Source organism: Mastigoproctus giganteus, chromosome 7 (assembly GCF_048544385.1).
Source record: "Mastigoproctus giganteus isolate SK-2022 chromosome 7, ASM4854438v1, whole genome shotgun sequence".
Classification (NCBI taxonomy): domain Eukaryota; kingdom Metazoa; phylum Arthropoda; class Arachnida; order Uropygi; family Thelyphonidae; genus Mastigoproctus; species Mastigoproctus giganteus.
In genome coordinates, this window is record NC_143581.1 from 13,028,034 (window position 1) to 13,051,884 (window position 23,851).

General features: G+C 38.9%; 1 protein-coding gene across 1 annotated transcript in view; it reads left to right on the plus strand.

Moving 5' to 3' along the window:
• Window positions 1-23,851, plus strand: part of LOC150082531 (solute carrier family 12 member 4-like) — a 208,503-nt gene that overhangs the window by 30,314 nt on the left and 154,338 nt on the right. Inside the window, exons 3-4 of the mRNA XM_090378670.1 lie at window positions 12,503-12,610; window positions 17,242-17,388. Of these exons, the coding sequence (XP_090234796.1) occupies window positions 12,503-12,610; window positions 17,242-17,388 (255 nt within the window). The remainder of the gene's footprint in view (window positions 1-12,502; window positions 12,611-17,241; window positions 17,389-23,851) is intronic.

Sequence of the window (23,851 nt, forward strand, 5' to 3'; positions counted from 1 at the left end):
TTTTGAGACACCCTGTATAATGTAAAAACTGTTTCTTGCACCCAGCTCTGCATGACCACTTCATAATAGTTTATCAGGTGGTCAAGAAAGCTTTTCCCTTTATAAACTTTTTGTGATTCGTTAGGGTATTATGTCTCTCAAGACAGCCTTGTAATGCACACCCATGACCATAAACTCCAGGATTGGAAATGTGGGAATTTCTGTAGTCCATGTGATTTATCCCAGAGCCCAACGATGACCTCATGATTAATCCTAATGGTTTGATGCACTCCTTTGTAGTCTCCTTCAACATGACTAGCTAAATACCATTGGTACTCAGCCTTACTCACTTTCAGGATGATTAGTTTTTAATTAGTCTCCATGATAATGACATCACTTATATCAGTGGTCAGGGACACCAACTCATATCCCGCAACACTAAAGGGGCACTGAAAAAATTATAATAATTAAAATGCAACTTCATGTGCCTTGACCTGTTTGTTTGAGTTGACATTGTCAACATCTTCATTCTAAAAGTTGCTCTCTGCAACACTTCTGACCACCCGCTTTCATATATTTTCAGCCTGATATGAATCTGCACACATGTTAACTGTGCCTTGCTTGATTAAGTAGTGCCCAGTTAATTCTATTGCAATGTAATATCTCCTATGCAGATGACCTGAAAGTGTGATCTCAGTTATCTTGCATCATTAGGGCTTCTCATTATTTTTAAAAATTTTATTGCAAATGAGAAAGCTGTCTTTAATAATGACAAGCTTTATTATGACAGCTTTATTATGACAAAATCACAAAAGTTTCAAAATGATGATTCTATAGTCAGTTATGGTAAGTTGCTTGTTAACAGGAGAGACTGCTTCTACAGGGATGGGATACACTTAAGTAGAAAGGGTTCAAGAATATTTGCTGATGCTATTGAGGCAGAGTTAGGTGGGTCGGAAAACTGTTAGCTTAGGGTCATACACGGACTAATAAATTAACAGTAGCCGCTGCCAGAAGTGATACTTGCACTACTTCTATTGAAATGCAATTGAGCAGCAGCCTGGAAAACAAGGCAATGAGAATTTCCAGGACTGCTGGGAGTCATAGTGGAAGAAGTAAATACATGGGCTGTGTTAGGGTAACTAACACAGGTGCATGTATACTTGCATGTACACCAATGCTAGGAGTATAGTTAATAAATTCGATGAGCTTGAAGTGCTAGTCAACACCTCAAAGGCAGATATTTTTTTCAGCCTGGTCTGTACTTGTTAACAGAAGAGACTGCTTCTACAGGGATGGGATACACTTAAATAGAAAGGGTGCAAGAATGTTTGCTGATGCTATCGAGGCAGTGTTAGGTGGGTCGGAAAACTGCTAGATTGGGGGGATACAAGGACCAATAGATTAACAGTAGCCACTGGCAGAGGTGAAAGTGATTCTTGCACTGCTTCTATTGGAATGAGCAGCAGCTTGGAAAATAAAAAGCAGGATATTTCAGAGACTGTTGAGAGTCATTGGGGAACAAGTAAACATATGGGTTGTGTTTGGGTAGCTAAGAAAAAGAACAGGTGCATGTATACTTGCATGTACACCAATGCTAGGAGTTTGGTAAATAAATTTGATGAATTTGAGGTGTTGCTCAAAGCATCAAAGGCGGATATTGTTGGGATATCAGAGACATGGTGTCACAAAGATATAAGTAATGCAGAACTGGAATTTGGGGAGTACAACATCTACAGAAAGGATAGGAAGGGAGGAGGGGTTATGCTATTAGTTAAGAAACACATAAAATCCAAGGAAGTGAAGCCAGTCGACATTGCTGGACAGTGCAGTGTCGAGTCAGTTTGGTGTGACATAAGCATTGGGAGATCAAAATTGAGAGTAGGAGTGTGCTATAGGCCTAATGACTCTGATGAGTATAATAAGAAAATGTACAGGGAAATAGAGTGGGCCAGTAAATCAGAGAGTCTTATAATGGAGGATTTTAATTTCCCAAATATTGACTGGAATTTGTGGGTTGGTCACTCACACACTAGCAAGGCTTTTGTGGATTTATTGGATGATTGTTTTCTAAATCAGCATGTTCGGGAAGCAACTAGAGTGAGCAATACTCGTGATTTGATTATCAGTAGTGATTCTTCATGCATTAAGAATCTGCAGATACCGGAACCACTAGGTGGCAGTGATCACAGTGTGCTGAAGTGGGATTTACTCAAGGAGGTAACTAGCAACAGGGTTAAAGGGAAGGGTTATTGCTTTCGTAAAGGCGACTTCGATGGTCTGAGACAGTATTTAAATTCTATACAGTGGGACCAACTGATGATGTTACCAACAGCAAACTCAAAATGGGAAGCATTCAAAGAACTTATCTTGGAAGCTACTAGGCTTTACATACCAACTAAGAAATATTGTTCAAGGTTCAGGCCTAAATGGATGTCAGATGAACTAATGAGACATGTGGCAGAGAAGAAAAATGCATGGGATACATATAAATTAACATGTGACACAGAAGCCTATGATAGATATAAGTTGATCTGTAACCAAGTTACAAAGAAGGTTAGGCAGGCGAAGGCAGATTAAGAGAAATCTTTGGCAAGGGATGCAAAGAAAAACAGCAAGGAGTTCTTTACTTATGTAAACTCTAGAAGGAAGGGGATGAATCAGATTGGTCCACCTGATATCGATGGTTCAACTGTTCATGATCATGCTCAGGTAGCTAACAAACTAAATCAATATTTTGCATCTACATTCACACATGAGGAGTTATTCAGGAAGGGGAATGCCATAGATGGAGTAAACACTGGCAGTGAGCTAGATGATCTTGTAATAATTGAGAGTAAAGTGGAGTAGAAATTGTTGAAGATAAATACAAGAAAGGCACCTGGGGTGGATGGGATCTATCCAGTTATATTAAAGGAGGCAGCAAAGGAAGTAAGCAATCCGTTAGCCATAATTATGAGAGCTTCCTTGGACTCAGGGCAGGTACCCACAGACTGGAGATGTGCAAATGTAACCCCAATTCACAAAGGAGGATCAAACGCTGTCACAAGTAATTATAGACCTGTGAGTTTAACTTCTGTTCCAGTAAAATTAATGGAAGCAGTGGTTAAAGAAGCACTGCAGGAGATCATCTTGACAAGAATTCAGTTATAGCTCAGACCCAGCATGGTTTTGTTAAGGGGAAGTCTTGCCTGACCAATTTGATTGGATACTATGATGCAGTCAATTTGATTGGAACTGGATGCATGGAATAACTTTGATATTATATATTTGGATCTTAGAAAGGCTTTTGATACTGTTGCACATGGAAGACTGCTGCAAAAATTGGAGCAGTGTGGCATTTGTGGCAAATTATTGCTATGGATAAAGGGATGGTTGAGTGGCAGAAGACAGAGAGTGGTAATTAATGGACACTGCTCATCGTGGACTAATGTTATTAGTGGAGTCCCTCAGGGTTCAGTTTTGGGTCCATTGTTGTTTTCTGTATTTATAAATAATATTGATGATGGTATATCAAGCTTAATGTCCAAGTTTGCAGACGATACAAAGGTTGGCAGGGTTGTTAAGGACGCTACTGACGCTATGCTGCTGCAACAGGATCTGGAAAGGTTGAGCAGATGGGCTGAGAGGTGGCAAATGAAGTTTAACATCGACAAATGTAAAGTACTACATATGGGAAACAGCAACCCCAGAGCAACGTATCAACTCTGTGGTACTACACTGACAGTGGTAGAGAATGAAAAGGACCTGGGGGTAATTGTGCAGGCAGATATGAAGTTCTCTGAGCAGTGCAGACAGGCTGCAAGAGTAGCTCATGGGGTCTTATCAATGATATACAGGAAAGTTTCTATCAGGGATAGGGAGGTGATTATTCCCTTGTATAAGGCAATGGTCAGGCCGCACCTTGAGTACTGTATACAGGTTTGGAGGCCTCATTTCAAGAAGGATGTAGAGCTGCTGGAACGAGTACAGAGAAGGGCGACAAGGTTAGTGAACGGAACGAAGGGTTGCTCTTACGAAAAAAGGCTTAAGTTTTGCAAATTACAGTGTCTGGAGGCTAGGCAGTGGCGAGGTGTTCTGATAGAGGTGTACAAAGCCTTGAATGGTTTGAGCATGCTCAATGCTGATGGGATACTGCCTCTTGCTCAGGATCATCACCTGAGAGGGCATAAATTCAAATTGAGGAAAGACAGATGTAGGATAGATGTGCGGAAATTTGCCTTTAGCCAGCGGGTGGTTGGTTGGTTGGTGGAACAGACTTCCATCCCTTGTCGTGGAAGTTGATATCCTAAATAAGTTTAAGGCTCTAGCTGGACAGGTATTTCGAACGAACGGAGGGGTGAAGTGAAAGGGTTTTTTTTTTTTTTTTTTGGTTGATGCTGCATAAGCTTGCTTTCTTGCATCATATGCCTCTACTAATGCTAATGATATTTTTGGGATATCAGAGACATGGTGTCACACATATAAGCAGTGCAGAACTGGAATTTGGGGAGTACAATGTGTACAGAAAGGATAGACAGGACAGGAATGGAGGAGGGGTTATGCTGTTAGTTAAGAAATACACAAAATCTAAGGAAGTGCATCCAATTGATGTTGGTGGACAATGCAATGTTGAGTCTGTTTTGTGTGACATAAGCATTGGGAAAGGAAAAATGAGAGTAGGTGTTTGTTATAGGCCTAATGAATCTGATGGTATAATGAGCAATTGTGCAGAGAAATAGAGTGAGCCAATAAATTAGAGTGTCTTATAATGGTGGATTTTAATTTCCGAGATATTCACTGGAATTGGTGGGTTGGTCACTGACACACTAGCAAGGCTTTTGTGGATTTATTGGATGATTGTTTTCACAGCAGCATGTTTGGGAGGCAACTAGAGTGAGTAATACGCTTGATCTGATTATCAGTAGTGATTCTTCATGCATCAAGAATCTGCAGATAAAGGAACCACTAGGTGGCAGTGATCACAGTGTGCTGAAGTGGGATTTACTCAAAGAGGTAACTACCAACAAGGGTAAAGGGAAGGGTTTTTGCTTTCGTAAAGGTGACTACGGTGGTCTGAGACAGTATTTAAATTCTATATGGTGGAACCAACTGATGATGTTAGTAACAGCAAATTCAAAATGGGAAGCATTCAAAGAATTAATCTTGGAAGCTACTAGGCTTTTCATACCAACAAAGAAATATTGTTCAAGATTTAGGCCTAAATGGATGTCAGATGAACTAATTAGACATGTGACAGAGAAGAAAAATGCATGGGATACATATAAATTAACATGTGACACAGAAGCCTATGATAGATATAAGCTGGTCTGTAACCAAGTTACAAAGGAAGTTATACAGATTACGGGAAATCGTTGGCAAAGGATGCAAAGAAAAACAGCAAAGAGTTCTTTACTTATGTAAACTCTAGAAGGAAGGGGATAAACCAGATTGGTCCACTTGATATTGATGGTTCAACTGTTGATGATCCTGCTGAGGTAGCTAACAAAGAAAATGAATATTTTGCATTCACATTCACACATGAGGAATTATTCAGGGAGGCGAATGCCAGAGGTGTATTCAACTCTGGCAGTAAGCTAGATAATCTTGTAATAACTGAGAGTAAAGTGGAGGAGAAATTGTTGGAGATAAACACAAGAAAGGCACCAGGGGTTGATGGAATCTATCGAGTTATATTAAAGGAGGCGGCAAAGGAAGTAAGCAAACCCCATAATTATGACAGCTTCCCTGGACCCAGGGGAGGTACCCATGGACTGGAGATGGGCAACTGTGACCCCAATCCACAAAGGGAGACACAGGTAATTGCAGACCTGTTAGGTTAACTTCTTTTCTAGAGAAATTAATGGAGGAACTGGTTAAAGAATCATTGCAGGATCATCTAGACAAGACTTCAGTTATAGCTCGGACACAGCATGGTTTTGTTAAGGGGAAGTCTTGCCTGACCAATTTGATTGGATACTGATGTAGTCACAAAGGAACTGGATGCAAAGAATAACTTTGATATGATATATTTGGATCTTAGAAAAGCCTTTGATACTGTTGCACATGGAAGACATGCTGCACAAATTAGAGCATGTGGCATTGGAGGCAAATTGCTGCTATGGATAAAGGGATGGTTGAGTGGGAGAAGACTGAGTGGTAATCAATGGACACTGCTCTTTGTGGACTAACGTTATTAGTGGAGTCCCTCAGGGTTCAGTGTTAGGTCCATTGTTGTTTTCTGTATTTATAAATTATATTGATAATGGTATATCAGGCTTAATGTCCAAGTTTGCAGACGATACGAAGGTTGACACTAATTACAGTACACTGCTGGAACAGAATCTAGAAAAGTTGAGCAGATGGGCTGAGAGGTGGCAAATGAAGTTTAACATTGACAAATGTAAAGTACTAAATATGGGATGCAGTAATTCCAGAGTAACGTATCAACGCTGTGGTACCATACTGACAGTGGTAGAGAATGAAAAGGACCTGGGGATAATTGTGCAGGCAGATAAGAAGTTTTCTTAGCAGTGCAGACGGTGTGCAAGAGTAGCTCACGGTGTCTTGTCAGTGATGTACAGGAATATTTCTAGTAGGGATAAGGAGGTGATTATCCCCTTGTATAAGGCAATGGTCAGACCACGCCTTGAGTACTGTATACAGGTCTGGGGGCCTCATTTTAAGAAGGATGTAGAACTGTTGCAAAGAGTACAGAAAAGGGCAACAAGATTAGTGAATGGAACAAAGGGTTGCTCTTACAAAGAAAGGCTTAAGTTTTGCAAATTACAGTGTCTGGAGATTAGGCACCTGCAAGGTGATCTGATTGAGGTGTATAAAGCCTTGAATGGTTTGAGCATGTTCAATGCTGATGGGATTCTTGCTCAGAATAATCACCTGAGAGGGCATAAATTCAAATTGAGGAAAGACAGTTGTAGGATACATGTGCGGAAGTTTGCCTTTAGCCAGCAGGTGGTTGATTGCTGGAACAAACTTCCATCTGTCGTTGTAGAAGTTGATAACTTAAATAGATTCAAGGCAGAACTTGACAAACGTTTGGAGTGAGTAGATTGGTGAAGTAGAGGTTTTTTTTTTTTTTTTTTTTTTTGGCTGATGCTATATAAGCTTGCTTTCTTGCATCATGTGCCTTTGCTTATGCTAAAAGTAAAAAACATTGATATCAAAAATTATAAATCATTCTGACATATTAAACATCTCACTCTTACAAAAGACCCAAACTTGTTTGTAATATCAACTAATTCATTCATGAGTCTGCATTTAATCGCCGTTTATAATGCAAGCCTTCATATAGTTTTCTAGGATTCATATTTCATCATCAAATACGAATCCTAGAAAATGTGAAAAATGCTCAGTCCAGAACTGTACATTCAAAAAGTTGCATACTAGTATATGCACCCCATTTAAAAAATGGTTAGATAAGTCTTGATCCTCTAATACTCATTCATTCAAACTTTCCAGAATCCATCATCTTATATCTGCTATCTATTTATCTACAATCAGGTATGAGGTTATTACCACATTGACCAAGATTTTTGCAGCTCTGGCGAACACTAAGTTTTCATTTATATTTAGTTGTTTTATAGACTTAATTGTTACACTAAATCATTTTCTATAAGTAACTTTATAGTTCTAGCCAAGTTCCGTGGTTTATTTGGGAAATTAGATAACGAAAAACGTAGCATTGTGTTAGAAATCTGTTAGATTACTATCTAACAGATTATTATTATTAATCTTATTAAAGTTCATTGTTAATTAAATTATACTTAATGGAATCATGACCCAGACTAAAGTAGCAAAGCAGCATTCACAGAATAGCTAGAATGCTGTGGCTCATGGAAGAACCCAAGGGGGCGATTCTCCAACGCATCACAGTCTAAAACAATGCATGAAATGTTTGCAGACCTGTCTAGAAAAGGACATGATCTAGCCATGGAGGATGTCTTTGTGTGTTAGGTGCAGAGACTATGAAGAAATTAGGTGCCAACTCAGTGTTCTGATGGGCATCTATGAGAGTTTGAGGTGAAGGGTAAATGCCCTCAAAGAAATTAATGAGGGACCCATCAAGCTAGACGCCTCTCTAACCAGGTGGGAAGGAGCAGCAGTGCGTAGCACACACTTCTTGATTAGACCGGGGTTCGAGCCCGTCACCACTAAATACGGAGGATGCGTAAAGGTCAGGGAATGACCACCGCATATCCCTGAGCAATATGGCCTTAGTTGCTAATGCTCCTTAAAAAAAAAACCAAATAACAGCCCATCAAGCTCTCAGCTGCCTAACTCAGTGCCAGAGCTCACTCCTGTGCATCAGGCAAGACAGAGGCAATCTCCAAGGCAGAATGCGCTGGTCCCACAGGAACTAGTTATTGTCGGTGACTCTATTGTCAGGGAGACGGGGAATATATTATGCAAAAAGGATAGGTGGAACAGGACCAGAGTATGTCTGCCAGGGGCAAAAGTTGATGTAGTAGGGCAGATATCATCTTTTAAGGGCATAAAAGGTGATATTGTTGTACACGGCACTAATGACCTTAAAAGTCTGCAGATTTACTTTAAAAGTCGCGTTATGGTTAAATTTGAAAGTGTCTGCAATTTTGCACAGACTTGATAGGAGGGAGTATATGATGAGAGCCTTGTCAATCAGTTCGGCCCTGCAGAGATTGTACAACGCTCACGGTGTAGAATTTTTTTCTGCATGGTCTGTGCTTGCTAACAGGAGAGACTGCTTCTACAATGATGGGATACACTTAAATAGAAAGGGTGCAAGAATATTTGCTGATGCTATTGAGGCAGTGTTAGGTGAGTCGAAAACTGCTAAATTGGGAGGATTCACAGACTAAAAGATTAACGGTAGCTGCAGGCAGAGGCGAAAGTGATTCTTGCACTGCTTCTATTGGAATGAGCAGCAGCCCAGAGAGCAAGTTGCTGGGGACTTCAAGAGCTGCTGGGAGTCATCATGGAACAAGCAAATACATGGGCTATGTTAGGGTAACTAAGAGTAAGAACAAGGGCAGGTATATTTGTATGTACATCAATGCTAGAAGTATAGTAAATAAATATTGATGAATTTGAAGTACTGACCAAGACATCAAAGGCAGATATAGTTGAGATATTAGAGACATGGTGTCACAGATATAAGCAGTGCAGAATTAGAATTTGAGTAAAATTATTATAGAAAGGACAGACAGGGTAGGAAGGGAGGAGGGAGTTATGCTGTTAGTTAAGAAACACATAAAATCTATGGAAGTGCATCCAGTTGACATGGGTGGACAGTACAATGTTGAGTCTGTTCAGTGTGACATAAACACTTTGAAAGGGAAAATGAGAGTAGGAGTATGTTATAGGCCTAATGACTCTGATGAGTACAATGAACAGTTCTGCAGAATAATAGAATGAGTCAGTAAATCAGAATGTCTTGTAATGGGGGATTTTAACCTTCCAGATATTGACTGGAACATGTGTTGGTCATTCCCACACTAGCAAGATTTTTGTGGATTTATTGGAGGATTGTTTTCTACAGTAACATCTTCGAGAAGCAACCAGAGGGAGTAATACCCTTGATCTGATTATCAGCAGTGATTATTCATGCATTAAGAATTTGCAGATGAAGGAACCACTAGGTGACAGTGATCACAGTGTACTGATGTTGGATTTTCTTAAAGATGTAACTAACATCAAGGGTAAAGGGAAGGGTTTTTGTTTTCGTAAAGGTGACTACAGTGATCTCAGACAGTTTTTAAATTCTATACAGTGGGATCAACTGATGAATGTTACCAACGGTGAATTGTAAATGGGAAGCCTTCAGGGACTCAATCTTGGAGGCTACTAGGCTTTTCTTGCCAACTGAGAAATACTGTTCAATGTTCAGGCCTAAATAGAGGTTGGATGAATTAATGAGGCTGTTGGCAGAAAAGAAAAAAGAATGGGATGCCTATAAATTATCAAGTGACACAGAAGCATAAGGCACATATAAGATAGTCTGTAATCAAATCACAAAGGAGGTTAGGCAGGTGAAGGTAGATAACGAGAACTCTTTGGCAAAGGATGCAAAGAGTTCTTTACTTATGTAAACTGTTTGTTTGTTTGTTATTTGGTTTTTAGGAGCTTTGGCAACTAAGGCCATATTGCTCCGGGGATATGCAGTGGTCATTCCCTGACCTTTCCACATCCTCCGTATTTGGTGGTCACAGGCTCTAACCGCAGTCTGATCAAGAAGCGTGTGCTACGCACTGGTGCTCCTGCCCACCTGGCTACGGAGGCGCCTTATGTAAACTCTAGAAGGAAAGAGATGAATCAGATTGGTCCATTTAACATAGATGGTTCGACTATTGATGATCCTGCTCAAGTAGCTGATAAACTGAATGAATATTTGCATCTACATTTACACATGAGGAGTTATTCAAGGAGGGGAATGCCAGAAGTTTATCAAACTCTAACAGGGAGATAAGTGATTTTGTAATAACTGAGAACAAAGTGGAGGAGAAATTGTTGAAGTTAAACATAAAAAAGGCACCTGGGGCAGATGGAATCTCTCCAGTTATAATGAATGAGGCAGCAAGGGAAGTAAGCAAACCCTCAGCCATAATTATGCAAGCATCCTTAGAGTCAGGGGAGGTTCCCATGCCCTGTGCAAATGTATTCCCAATTCATAAAGGAGGTTCAAAGGATGACACAAATAATTATAGACCTGTTAGTTTAACTTCTGTTCTGGGGAAAATAATGGAGTCACTGGTTAAGGAGGTGATACAGAATCACCTAGACAAGACAGCAGTGATAGTGCAGACACAGCATGGTTTTGTAAAGGGAAGTTTTGTCTGACCAATTTGATTGGATACTGCAATGTAGTCACAAAGGAACTGGATGCAAAAAATAATTTTGATATCATATACTTGGATTTTAGGAAAGCTTTTGATACTGTTGCACATGAAAGACTGCTGTACAAATTGGAGTGGTATGACATTAAAGGCAAGTTACTGCAATGGATAAATGGATGGTTGAGTGGGAAATGTCAGAAAGTGGTAATAAATGGACACTGCCCTACATGGACTAATATTATTAGCAGAGTTCCCCTGGGTTCGGTGCTGGGCCCATTGTAGTTTTGTGTATTTATCAATAATATTGATGAAGGTATATCAGGCTTAATGTCCAAGTTTGCAGATGATACAAAGGTTGGCAGGGTTGTTAATGATAGTAATGGTAGTGTGATACTGCAACAGTATCTAGAAAAGTTTGGCAGATGGGCTGAGAAGTGGCAACTGAAGTTGAACATTGACAAATGCAAAATACTGCATATGGATAGAAGTAATCCCAGAGAAATACCAACTGTGTGGTACTACACTCAGGGAAGTGAAAAAGACCTGGGGGTAATTGTGCAGTCAGATATGAAGTTCTCTGAACAGTGCAGATGTGCTGCCAGGGCAGGTCATGGAGTTTTATCAATGATATATAGGAATTTTGCTAGCAGAAACAAGTTGATGATTATCCCTTTGTATAAGGCAATGGTCAGACCACACTTTGAGTACTGCAAAAAAGTCTGGATGCCTCATTTTAGGAAGGATGTAGAGTTGCTGGAATGATTACAGAGAAAGGCAACAAGATTGGTGGGAGGAACAAAGGGGGTGCTCTTACCAAGAGAGGCTAAAGTTCTGTAAGTTGCTGGAGACTAGGCACTTGCAATGTGATCTGATCAAGGTGTATAATGCCTTGAATGATTTGAGCAGGCTCAATGCTGATGGAATAATTCTGCTTGCTCAGATTAAGAACCTGAGGGGGCATAGATTCAAATTGAGGAAAGACATAGAATAGATGTACAGAAGTTTGCCTTTAGCCAATGGGTAGTTGATTGCTGATACAGACTTCCATGTAATGTGGAAGTTGATAGCTTAAATAAATTTAAGGCTGAACTACACAAACATTTGGAGTGACTGGATGTGTGAAATGGGAACGAAAGGCTGATTCTGTAAAAGCTTGATTTTTTGCATCATATGCCTCAACTAATGCTAATCTTCATTTTATTATTATTTTTGGTTGACAATAAACTTACCCATCCAGTGTCATAAAATGTAATCCAATTATATATCCAGAACACTGGGAACTAGCTGCTAAGAAAGTAATGATGGGAATTCCTCTTGTTTTTCTTGTAAGCTTTTAAAATCTGATTGCAACATTGAGCAGCAGCTTCTTGAGACCCGTGCCATATCAGGTCTTGAGAAAGAAGCATTTGCTCAATATCACACTCAGAAACTAGCTGCATAATAGTTGTCCAGATTTGTGCTAGCTATAGCACGTTTCTTATTATACCTGTAAGACTGCTATTGAACTGATTATAATTTTGTTAATTGCAAATAATATGATTCTTTTTCAGCATAACACATTAAAACTATTTCTTTACTATTTCCATTTGTGTCTTCCTAATATAAATCTAAAAATGAAGAATTTATTGCATATTCATATGTTCATATGTTCTACATTAACAAAAAAATTAGTATTATTTTTAGCACTGATAATTCCTGGTTAAATTTCTTAGGAAGAAATGCCAGAAAGACCAAGAGTATCAACTCTCCTTAGCTCACTTTCAAACTATAATGTAACTATTCCAAATGTTTCTGATCACGATGTTAAAGTTCCTCCTAAGGTAAGTGATGTTTTTGAGGTGGATGTTTGTTTGTGAAATACCACTTGCAATTTAATATGCTATTATAATGTGTTATGATGATTGAATTGATTCCTTTATTGAATCATGCAATAAAGGAATTAAAAACAGGAAAACTTAGAAAAGACAAATTTTTATTAATCAGGCAACTTACTGATTTTTAAAAGATGCAAATTTATTCAGCCTACAAAGGAATGTTATTTCATATGCAGAGAGAGAGAGAGAGAGAGAGAGAGAGAGAGAGAGAGAGAGAGAGAGAGAGAGAGAGAGCTGTACAAAGAACAAACAAATAACAACAAAACCACACACACCAGTACAGAATAGTCCATACATATCTACCAGGAAAAAAAAATAATAATAAAATACATAAATTAACTAAAAATAATTATATATCTTCCCCTACTAATATTATTAGAGAATTATGTTGGAAAGTAATTTTAATTTTATATTGTATTCCATTTTTCCTACCGTACTTCTCTAATAATATGGTTTTGTCTCCCATTTGGAAATAGATGTTTGAAGGAATTCCTTAACAACCTTTTCAGTTTAGTTTTAAAGCTTTAATTAGTTTCAAATAGAGGTAGAGATTTTCCTGTTCAACTTGTTTTGAAGCTTATATTGTTTTGTAGTTAATAATCATAAATAAATAATGTTAATAATAAAGTACTAATGATAGAAACTCTTTCCATTTATTGATTCATAATTTTGAACAACTCTGTACATGTAAGTAAATGATTTTGATAAATATCAAATTCAATAAGTATTTTCATTTGGGATGTTTTTAATGAAATAATTTCTTTATCTTTCTAGCATTGTTTGTGCTGTCTGGGCAGGAGGGGACTACTCTCTTAGGTTGAGTGGGGTGTGCCACTTGTCTATCTTCCTTATGCCTGGTAGACTGCTGCTGTTTTTTTTCTGAAAGTAATCTTTCAGGTTAGCTATTGTTGTTTTCTGTTGCTCGATGAGCTCTATCATGCCCCTTCCTCCTTCTTTCCGAGCTGTTGTCAGTCTCTAAGTGGCTGACTTCAGATGGTGTTGGCAGCTCTTGGTCATCATTGTCCTTGTCTTTCTCATGATATCCTTGGTGTTAAACCAATCAGCTCAGTGTTAATCCAATCTATGATCCCAAAGGAGTATGTTAGCATTGGGACTACATAGGTGTTTATGACTTTAACTGTGTTCCCTCTGTTCAGCTTTGCTTTCAGCAGGCTTCCAAGTCTCTGATGGTATTTTTCAGTCAGGCAGGCCATGTGCTGTAACTGCTGAGCCTGCACCATCCCCAGGTATTTGTAGGTCTCTCCCTCTGTCATAGCTTCAATCTTTACCAGTCTGCAGCTGGTAGTTTCGGCTGACTAATTTCCCCTGATGCAGTCTGTGGGTCTTGCATTTGTCTAGACCAAATTCCATCCTGATATCATTTCTGAATTCTTCAGTGATCAGTAGTTGCTAGTGTTGCTTCTCGGTTGCGACATAGAGCTTGATGTCATCCATGTACATCAGGTGGGCGAGGATGTACAGCTTTTTCATTCCTTCTTTGAGGTTATATCCATACTTGCTGCTGTTGATCATGGTGATAGTAGGTTGAGTGCTAGACAGAACCACAATGGACTCACGGCATCTTCTTGAAAGATTCCTCTCCTGATGGGGATAGTCTGGTTGTGGCATTCTTGACCTTAATGGTAGTACTCCATTTTTCCATAATTGCTTCTAGAAATTTTGTTACTGTCAGATTGACTTGTAGATCTCTAGTACCTCTTTTAGCCAGCTATGAGGCACAGAGTTGAAGGCGTTGCAATAATCGATGTAGGCCATGTACAGGTTGCAGCGCTTCTTGTAGGCTTGCTCTATAACTTCGGCATCTATGGTTAATTGCTACTTGCATATTTTGCCCATCCACTTTGGCTGGGTTTCTTGTATTTTCTGTCTCCAACGTTTTGGTCTTTAGGCTTCAGATATGTGATTCCTTGAGTGAAAAACTTGGGGATTGTCTCTGGGTGCTTATCATTTAGGTTAACTGCTCTGTCTTGTATGTTCAAGTGTACTTCTTATACCAGTAGTAGTGGATCTTATCTATTCCCTGGGTTCACCAGTTGTGGGAGTTCCTTATCAACTTAGCCCCAGGGGCTCACATCTGGTGAGTATGGGCTTGGCACACCCAGGGTCCTCAGCTGGATATCATCATTCTTCTCTTTTTTTTTCGGCTGGTGCAGCATAAGCCTCAGGCTTCCTTGCACCATGTAGCTAATACTAATACTAACTGTTTTACTTCTTCCTCCTGAATCTCCCACTCTCTCATCTCTTGTACATCCTTGGTTTTCTTCCATTCTAGTTCTATCCAGGGGGATTCGGCTGTTATGTCTTACTTCACTGCTACATACTTTGCCCCAGAACTCTTAGATGGACTTCTGTTCAGGTGGTCTATTTCCATCTTTCCCGTCTTCTCCAAGACTACTGTAGAAGGAGGCTCTTTTGTCCTCATTGAAGATTCCGTTGTTTATTTTCCTCTGGGAGCTCTCTTTGTATTGGTGTAGTCTTGCAGAGTGTGAAGGGGTTCTGCTTCAGTGTGTCCAAATATTCTCCTGTTCTCCGATTTTTGGTCTTGTGCTTGCTGTGGATGCTGTCTCACTTGAGGAGTTCTTCACTTTTCCAATTGATTTCTTACTCCTATTATCCCGTTGGTACTGGGTCAGTTGGCCTTGACTCTTAATTCTTCTATCTTTTTCTGACGTCTTCTTTCCGAAGCTGGCAGTTCCTTCTTTTTTCAATTCTGCTGTTGAAAAAAGAAGGAATTGAATCCTTGTGGCTGCTATGGCAGCACAGTTATATGGCTGTGTGGATGACCTCCAGTGTTGAACCATTGTTGTTGAGGTAATGTGGTATTATTTGCTGATTGAGGTGGTTTGTGACTCTCCACAGGATTCTATTGGGTCTCTGCTTCGGTATCACGTGGGTCTTTCGAACTCTCTTAGGGCATTATTCCACTCGTCGTCTATTCTGGATATCATAACCTTGTCTCTTTTCACTTCAGATGCTCTGGTTTTGTGTTGTCCATATTCTTTGTTCTTTGTAGTGATCACTCACTTCCTGCTTGATTTTTTCCAAGGTTGCAGGAGCTATCAATTTCTTCGTGATGATGGTCCTTCTCTGGTCTGCTATTCACTGTTTGGTGACCTAGAATATCCAGGAATCATTCCAGCCACTTCATATGTAGTTCGACCTGTACATTATCATATCAGTTTCTAGCTTGATTATTTCATAGTATGCTCACATGATGTACATATTCATTTCAATGCGGCACTTCATGCATCAGTGTTTTCTTCCTGGGTGGTCACTAGCACAGTTGCGCAGGAAGCACTTCCAGTTGGTGGGTTTGGATGGTCTTACCCTTCTCTTGTGGTAGCCATACGGGGGACAGCGGCACTTGCTCCACTGTCTCCAACTTTTTGAACCGACCTCTCTGCCTGAGGCCTGAATGTGAGAGACTTTATCCTGCACCACACTCAATGCAGTATGATTATTTTCCTTTGACATCATCCATTTACGGAGGTGGACCTGTTTAGCTTTGACTTATGTCCAGTGATAGTATTAATTCTTAGGAGTGGCATCAGATGACACCACTATCTGCCTTAGTTGTCACTCTGACCTTAGGGAAGGTAGGTTTGCTGGAACAACTTTTGCGATGTTTTTATTATTATTTATTTTATTGTATTATTATAATTTATTACTATTATTGTACGAGTCTTCCAGTGTGATAGAGACTCATTCACTTCCGCCAAAGCGGGACTTGAGCTTGGGTCCATCAGGCTGGTAGTCCAGTGTCGTAACCACTGGGCCATTGCATCCCTATTTATTATTATTATTTCTGAATACCTCTAAATTACTTTTGATGAATAAAATTATACAAAGGATACAAAAACTAGTTATTGGAAGTGATATATGGAATGACATTAACAGAAGGAAAGGTGTTTTATTACAATTTAAAATATTATTTCCTATTCAGAAATTATTATTTAATTCAATTTTAAAAAACTTTAATGAAATAAAGAGTGTACAAAGAAATTACAGTTTACGTCACACAAGGGCTTATTTATTCCAACATCCTAAACCATTAAATAAATATGGAACAAGATATCCTTATTACATTTTAAATAACTGTTTGTCAAAGTTGGATTTTAAGATTAGGCAATCACTGACACTCAGATGAAATTATTTTTATGGAAGTTTTTAATATTTAATGAGTTACCATAAGAATTGTTATTGTTAGTTGTTCTCTATCTTGGTTTGGTGGAATCTACTAATTTTTGATCTTTTTTGTACTCTTTCCTCCTTCCTTTTTAGGAAGTGGGTTTGAGAATTGGGTCTAAGTAATTGTGTAACAATAACTTGTTGATAAGGATTCTGCAATTCTTAATGAGTTTTTGATGTAATTTAATTGATGAAGACTAATAAATAATGTATTGTATCGTATTATTATTATTATTAATTTATTTATGTGTTTTAAGCTGATGCAGTAAAAATTAAGTTTCCTTGCATCATTTGGTCTTACTGATACTAATTTGCTGCAGTTAATGAATGTTACTCTCACGTAGCAAATTTATTCTTTTCTCTTTCAGAAAGCCAATCTTGGTACTGTTGCTGGAGTTTACTTGCCATGTATTCAAAATATATTTGGAGTCATTTTCTTCATCCGCTTGGTCTGGATTGTTGGTACTGCTGGCATTCCATTAGCCTTTTTAATTGTATTTCTTTCATGCTGTGTTGTAAGTATTATATCACATATACTTTTATTTATTTCGTAGCTTATTTAAGTGTGTATAAACCAAATCATTTCAGGCTTAATGTCGAAGTTTGCAGATGATACAAAGGTTGGCAGGGTTGTTAATGACAGTAATGGCAGTGTGCTACTGCAACAGGATCTAGATAATTCGGGCAGATGGGCTAAGAAGTGGCAACTGAAGTTTAACCTTGACAAATGCAAAGTACTGCATATGGGTAGAAGTAACCCCAGAGAAACATACCAACTGTGTGGTACTACACTTAAGGTGGTAGAAAATGAAAAAGACCTGGGAGTAATTGGGCAGTCAGATATGAAGTTTTCTGAGCAATGCAGACAGGCTGGCAGGGCAGGTCATGGGGTTTTGTCAATGATATATAGGAATTTTGCTAGCAGGGAGAAGGAGGTGATTGTCCCTCTGTATAAGGCAATGGTCAGGCCATGCCTTGAGTACTGCATACAGGTCTGGAGGCCTCATTTTAGGAAGGATGTAGATTTACTTGAGCAAGTACAGAGAAGGGCAACAAGATTGGTGAGGGGAATGAAGGGATCCTCTTACCAAGAGAGGCTTAAGTTCTGCAAATTGCAGTGGCTGGAGACTAGGCACCTGCGCGGTGATCTGATTGAGGTATATAAGGCCTTGAATGGGTTGAGCACGCTGAATTCTGATGGGATCCTTCCACTTGTTCAGATTACGAACCTAAGGGGACATAAATTCAAATTAAGAAAAGACAGATGTAGAATAGATGTGCGGAAATTTGCCTTTAGCCAGCGGGTGGTTAATTGCTGGAACAAACTTTTATCTGTCGTTGTGGAAGTTGATAGGTTGAATAAATTTAAGAAGGAACTGGACAGGCATTTGGAGGGAATGGTGTGATTTTTTTTTTTTTTTTTTTTTTTGGCTGATGCTGCATAAGCTCATACACTTGCTTTCTTGCATCACATGCCACTACCACCATAATATTTGGTATAAACAGTGCTAAAAATAACACAAATCTTGTTCCATTTTTAAAACATGAAGTTTTATACCATGACGCTTTGGATTACTGACTGACTGTAAATATAAGGATATGCTTCCCTGAACAATTTAAAAGAAATTGTTTTTTTCCAATTTCTCTATAAGTGGTCAGGGAACAGTATAGAAGTAACAATAGCTGGAAGTTTTGTGTGGCCATAATGGTGAAGCCATACACAGAAAGTACAATGATCTCAGACTTTTCGAAAACTGTGTGTGTGTGTGTGTGTGTGTGTGTGTGTGTGTGTGTGTGTGTGTGTGTGTGTGCACATGTGAAAGAAGCCTTAAATCTAGTAATGTAGAAAGACTGCAACAAGAAACCGATGTCAGACTGTCTGTCTGTTTGCCATTTGTTGCAAATTAGAATGTGTTTAAAGTATTCATCCTTGTGAGAGAATGAATTCTTTCATGTAGCAAATTTATCTAACAAGTAATATTATCAGTATACAGCCACTCCCCAATTAACGTAAGGGTTGCATTCTGCATAACGCTACGTAAGATGGAATTTCCCCAATGCTTGTGCAGCACTCGCAACTGTGCTCACTGAATTGATTGAATCTAAAAAGAAATGTTCAACGAACATGTGAATAGAATTATTTATTGTATTTGTTCAATTTTTTATCTCATGTGCAGGAAAAATTACAAAAGCACGCAATTTAAAAAATTCCGAAATTATAAAATTACAAAAAAAGGGAGGAGACAAGGATAACGTCAGTAAGTTTTACCTCCCAAGCATCATGCCAGAATCGACGTCTTCAGCTGATAAGTACGCGCTTCGGAGGTTGAGGGCTGTGGAGATTTAGAGAGGTCAGCCGCTCAACCTTACAAAAGAACATATTAATGGATGACTGGACGGTGGCTTTTTTCTTTTCATCGTAGATTTCTTTGTAGCAAGCAAGCATATCATTCACCCCTCTGTTAACTTTTAAGAATCGTTCGCTGTCAGGATCCATCTTTTCAAACTTCATCTAACCTTGCCATTGTCAATGCAATTTCACCAAATGCCATTGCCATCTCTCTGGTGATGAAGCATCTTGGCTCCTCATTTGGTTCATCTTAAGCTTCATCAGGATTTTCTTCTTTCACTATCGCTGCCTGCAAGTTAATAAGTTCTTCATTATATAATTCCTTCTCTTCTTCCTCTGTTAACTCCTCCACATCTTTGTCAACAACTTCCAACTGAAGTAGCTCTGCAACCTTTACAATCTTATCTGTAACCTCTTCATATGATTCATCTTTTTCAAATCCTTCAAAGCCTCTTATGTGCCATGGGCATATTTTCTTCCATGCACCCTTTAAACAAATTTTAGTAATTTCTATCCAGGCCTTATTAATGTTTAAGATGCCGTGGTAAATATTGTAAGATTTCCAAAAGTCTCTTAATATAAAATTTTTCTCACCATCTACTGCAGACAATGCCTGAGCAAATGTTGAGCATAAATAGTATGCTTTTAAATTCAAAATAACACCCCGATCCATAGGTTGGATGAGTGAAGTCGTGTTTGGCGGTAGAAATATGACTCTCACATTGGAATTGAAATCAACTAGATACATAGGATGTCCAGGAGCATTATCTAATAGAAGCAAAATCTTGAAAGGAACGTCGTTTTCTTTACAATATTTTTCAACCTTGGGACTGAAGCAGCATTAAAACCAATCCTCAAAGAGAGATATTGTTATTCATGCTCTCTGGTTTAATCGGAAATGCATGAGGATTTCCAGAATGGTACACAAGCAGTGGTATTAATCTGTAATCTTCCGCTGCATTAGCCCCAAGCAAGAGCATTGCCCTATCTTTTGAAGCCTTGAAACCTGGCATTGTCTTTTCCTATTTGGCAATGTATGTTTGATCCGGCATTTTTTTCCAATATAGAGCAGTCTTGTCAAAGTTAAAAATTTGCTGCGTTGAATAGCCGCCTTTATCAATAATTTTTTTCCAACACCACAATTTCTCTGCAGCTGCAGAATTGGCATTGGCAACTTCACCAAATACTTTAATGTTTTGGAAACCAGCATGATGCTTGAACTTATTAAACCACCTGTTGATTGCCAGAAGCTTGGCTTGGTGTTCACTGTACTTATCCTTAATATCTTCATAAATACTTATTTCTTTTGCTTGAATGGCCATTGGACTCAGAGGCACTTGTTTCTGAATCTGATTTTCGATCCATATTATTAGCAGCTGTTCCATCTTCGATATAGAACCTGAACGCTGTTTTGTGATCACTGTAGTAGTAGTAGTAGTAGTAGTAGTGGCACTTGATGCAAGAAAGCAAGTGTAGGAGCTTATGCAGCATCAGCCAAAAAAAAAAAAAAAAAAAATCACACCATACCCTCCAAATGCCTGTCCAGTTCCTCCTTAAATTTATTTAACCTATCAACTTCCACAACGACAGATGGAAGTTTGTTCCAGCAATTAACCACCCGCTGGCTAAAGGCAAATTTCCGCACATCTATTCTACATCTATCCTTTCTTAATTTGAACTTATGTCCCCGTAGGTTCGTATTCTGAACAAGTGGGAGGATCCCATCAGAATTCCGCGTGCTCAACCCATTCAAGGCCTTATAGACCTCAATCAGATCACCGCGCAGGTGCCTAGTCTCCAGCCACTGCAATTTGCAGAACTTAAGCCTCTCTTGGTAAGAGGATCCCTTCATTCCCCTCACCAATCGTGTTGCTCTTCTCTGTACACGCTCAAGCAAATCTACATCCTTCCTAAAATGAGGCCTCCAGACCTGTACGCAGTACTCAAGGCGTGGCCTGACCATTGCCTTATACAGAGGGACAATCACCTCCTTTTCCCTGCTAGCAAAATTCCTATATATCATTGACAAAACCCCATGACCTGCCCTAGCAGCCTGTCTACATTGCTCAGAAAACTTCATATCTGACTGCACAATTACTCCCAGGTCTTTTTCATTTTCTACCACCTTAAGTGTAGTACCACACAGTTGGTACGTTTCTCTGGGGTTACTTCTACCCATATGCAGTACTTTGCATTTGTCAAGGTTAAACTTCAGTTGCCACTTCTTAGCCCATCTGCCCAAATTATCTAGATCCTGTTGCAGTAGCACACTGCCATTACTGTCATTAACAACCCTGCCAACCTTCGTGTCATCTGCAAACTTCAACATTAAGCCTGATATACCTTCATCAATATCATTGATAAATATACAAAACAACAGTGGACCCAACACCGAACCCTGTGGGACTCCACTAATAACATTAGTCCACGAAGAGCAGCACCCATTGATTACCACCCTCTGTCTTCTCCCACTTAACCATCCTTTTATCCATTGTAGCAACTTACCCTTAATACCATTCTGCTCCAATTTGTACAGTAGTCTTCCATGCGCAACAGTGCCAAAAGCTTTCCTGAAATCTAAGTATATGATATCAAAATTATTTTTTGCATCCAGTTCCTTTGTGACCACATCATAATAACCAATCAAATTTGTCAGACAAGACTTTCCCTTAACAAACCCATGCTGTGTCTGAATTATTGCTGCAGTCTTGTCTAGATGATCCTGCAATGCATCTTTAACCAGTGACTCCATTATTTTACCCGGAACAGAAGTTAAACTAACTGGTCTGTAATTACTCGTGTCACCCTTCGAACCTCCTTTGTGAATTGGGGATACATTTGCACATCTCCAGTCCGTGGGAACCTCCCCTGAATCCAAGGATGCTCTCATAATTATGGCTAAGGGTTTGCTTAGTTGCTTTGCCGCCTCCTTTAATATAACTGGATAGATCCCATCCACCCCAGGTGCCTTTCTTATGTTTAACTTCAACAATTTCTCCTCCACTTTGCTCTCAGTTATTACAAAATCATTAAGCACACTGCTACAATTTGATAACCTTCTTCCATTTTCAAACTGTAATAATTCCTCACGTGTGAATGTAGATGCAAAATACTCATTCAGTTTGTTTGCTATCTGAGCAGGATCATCAACAGTCGAACCATCGATGTCAAGTGGACCAATCATATTCATCCCCTTCCTTTTAGAGTTTATATAAGTAAAGAAATCCTTGCTGTTTTTCTTAGCATCTTTTGCCAAAGATTTCTCGTAATCCGCCTTTGCCTGCCGAACCTCCTTTGTGACCTGATTACAGACTAGCTTATATCTGCTACAGGCTTCTGCGTCGCCTGATAATTTATATGCATCCCATGCATTTTTCTTCTCTGTCACGAGTCTCATTAGTTCATTTGATAACCATTTAGGCCTAAACCTTGAACAATATTTCTTCATCGGTATGAAAAGTCTAGTAGCTTCCACGATTAATTCCTTGAATGCTTCCCACTTAGAATTTACTGTTTGTAACATCGTCAGTTGATCCCACTGTACAGAATTTAAAAACTGTCTGAGACCACTGTACTCCCCTTTACGGAAGCAAAAACCCTTTCCTTTACCCCTGACGGTAGTTACCTCTTTGAGTAAATCCCACTTCAGCACACTGTGATCACTGCCACCTAGTGGTTCCTTTATCTGCAAATTCTTAATACACGAATGATCACTGCTGATAACCAGATCAAGAGTATTACTTTCTCTGGTTGCCTCTCGAACATGCTGCTGCAGAAAACAATCATCCAATAAATCCACAAAAGTCTGACTAGTGTGTGACTGTTGATCTTAAGTGCATTGATCCTTTGATATGTTCTTTTATACATGCACTGTCCTTTAAAATAGTATTCACTGTTGAAGCAGCAAGACCTAGTTCCCTTGCAATAGATGACAAACTTTGTCCTGCTTCATACTTCTTAATCATTTTCATCATCATTTCTACATCAATTTTGTTTTGTTTCCTGGCACTGCCAGCACTTGCACTTTCCGTTGGTCCCTTTCCCTTCATCATTGTAATACATAAATAGGAATGAAGAGAAGTTTCTGAAAATTTGTTTTTTATGATTGAAGATTTCAGTGAAGGGGAACACATTTCACCATAATAGCATAAAAACCCACACAATTGCAGTTATCGGTATTATCGCAAATGCAATAAAATGGAGTTTACTACCCATTTATAATAGATTGCACTAACAGAAAAGCAAAGCCCAATAAACTGGAAAGTGCAAATTGTTTTTTGGTCATGACTTCTAGAAACATGCTTTAGAAAAATATCACAAAGGCATTCAAAATTGATTCTTATAATGGAAGAACATATGATAACGATGAAAGTGTAGTACAATTTCCATTATAAATATGACTTTTTAGAGAGATAAATAACATAGTAATATAGCAAAATTTTCAACTTCCAAGGACTTGGAATGAATTACAAAAAAAATATGTTATTGGGTTCACATTACTCTATTTTCACAATACCTCCATTTATACCTACAGATTCAAAATACGTTTCCATATTTTTTTCAGTTTGCACCGGCTGGCAAAAACTTATGTAAAGTTGAATTTGCAAGTCAAGTATTACATAAGTCGG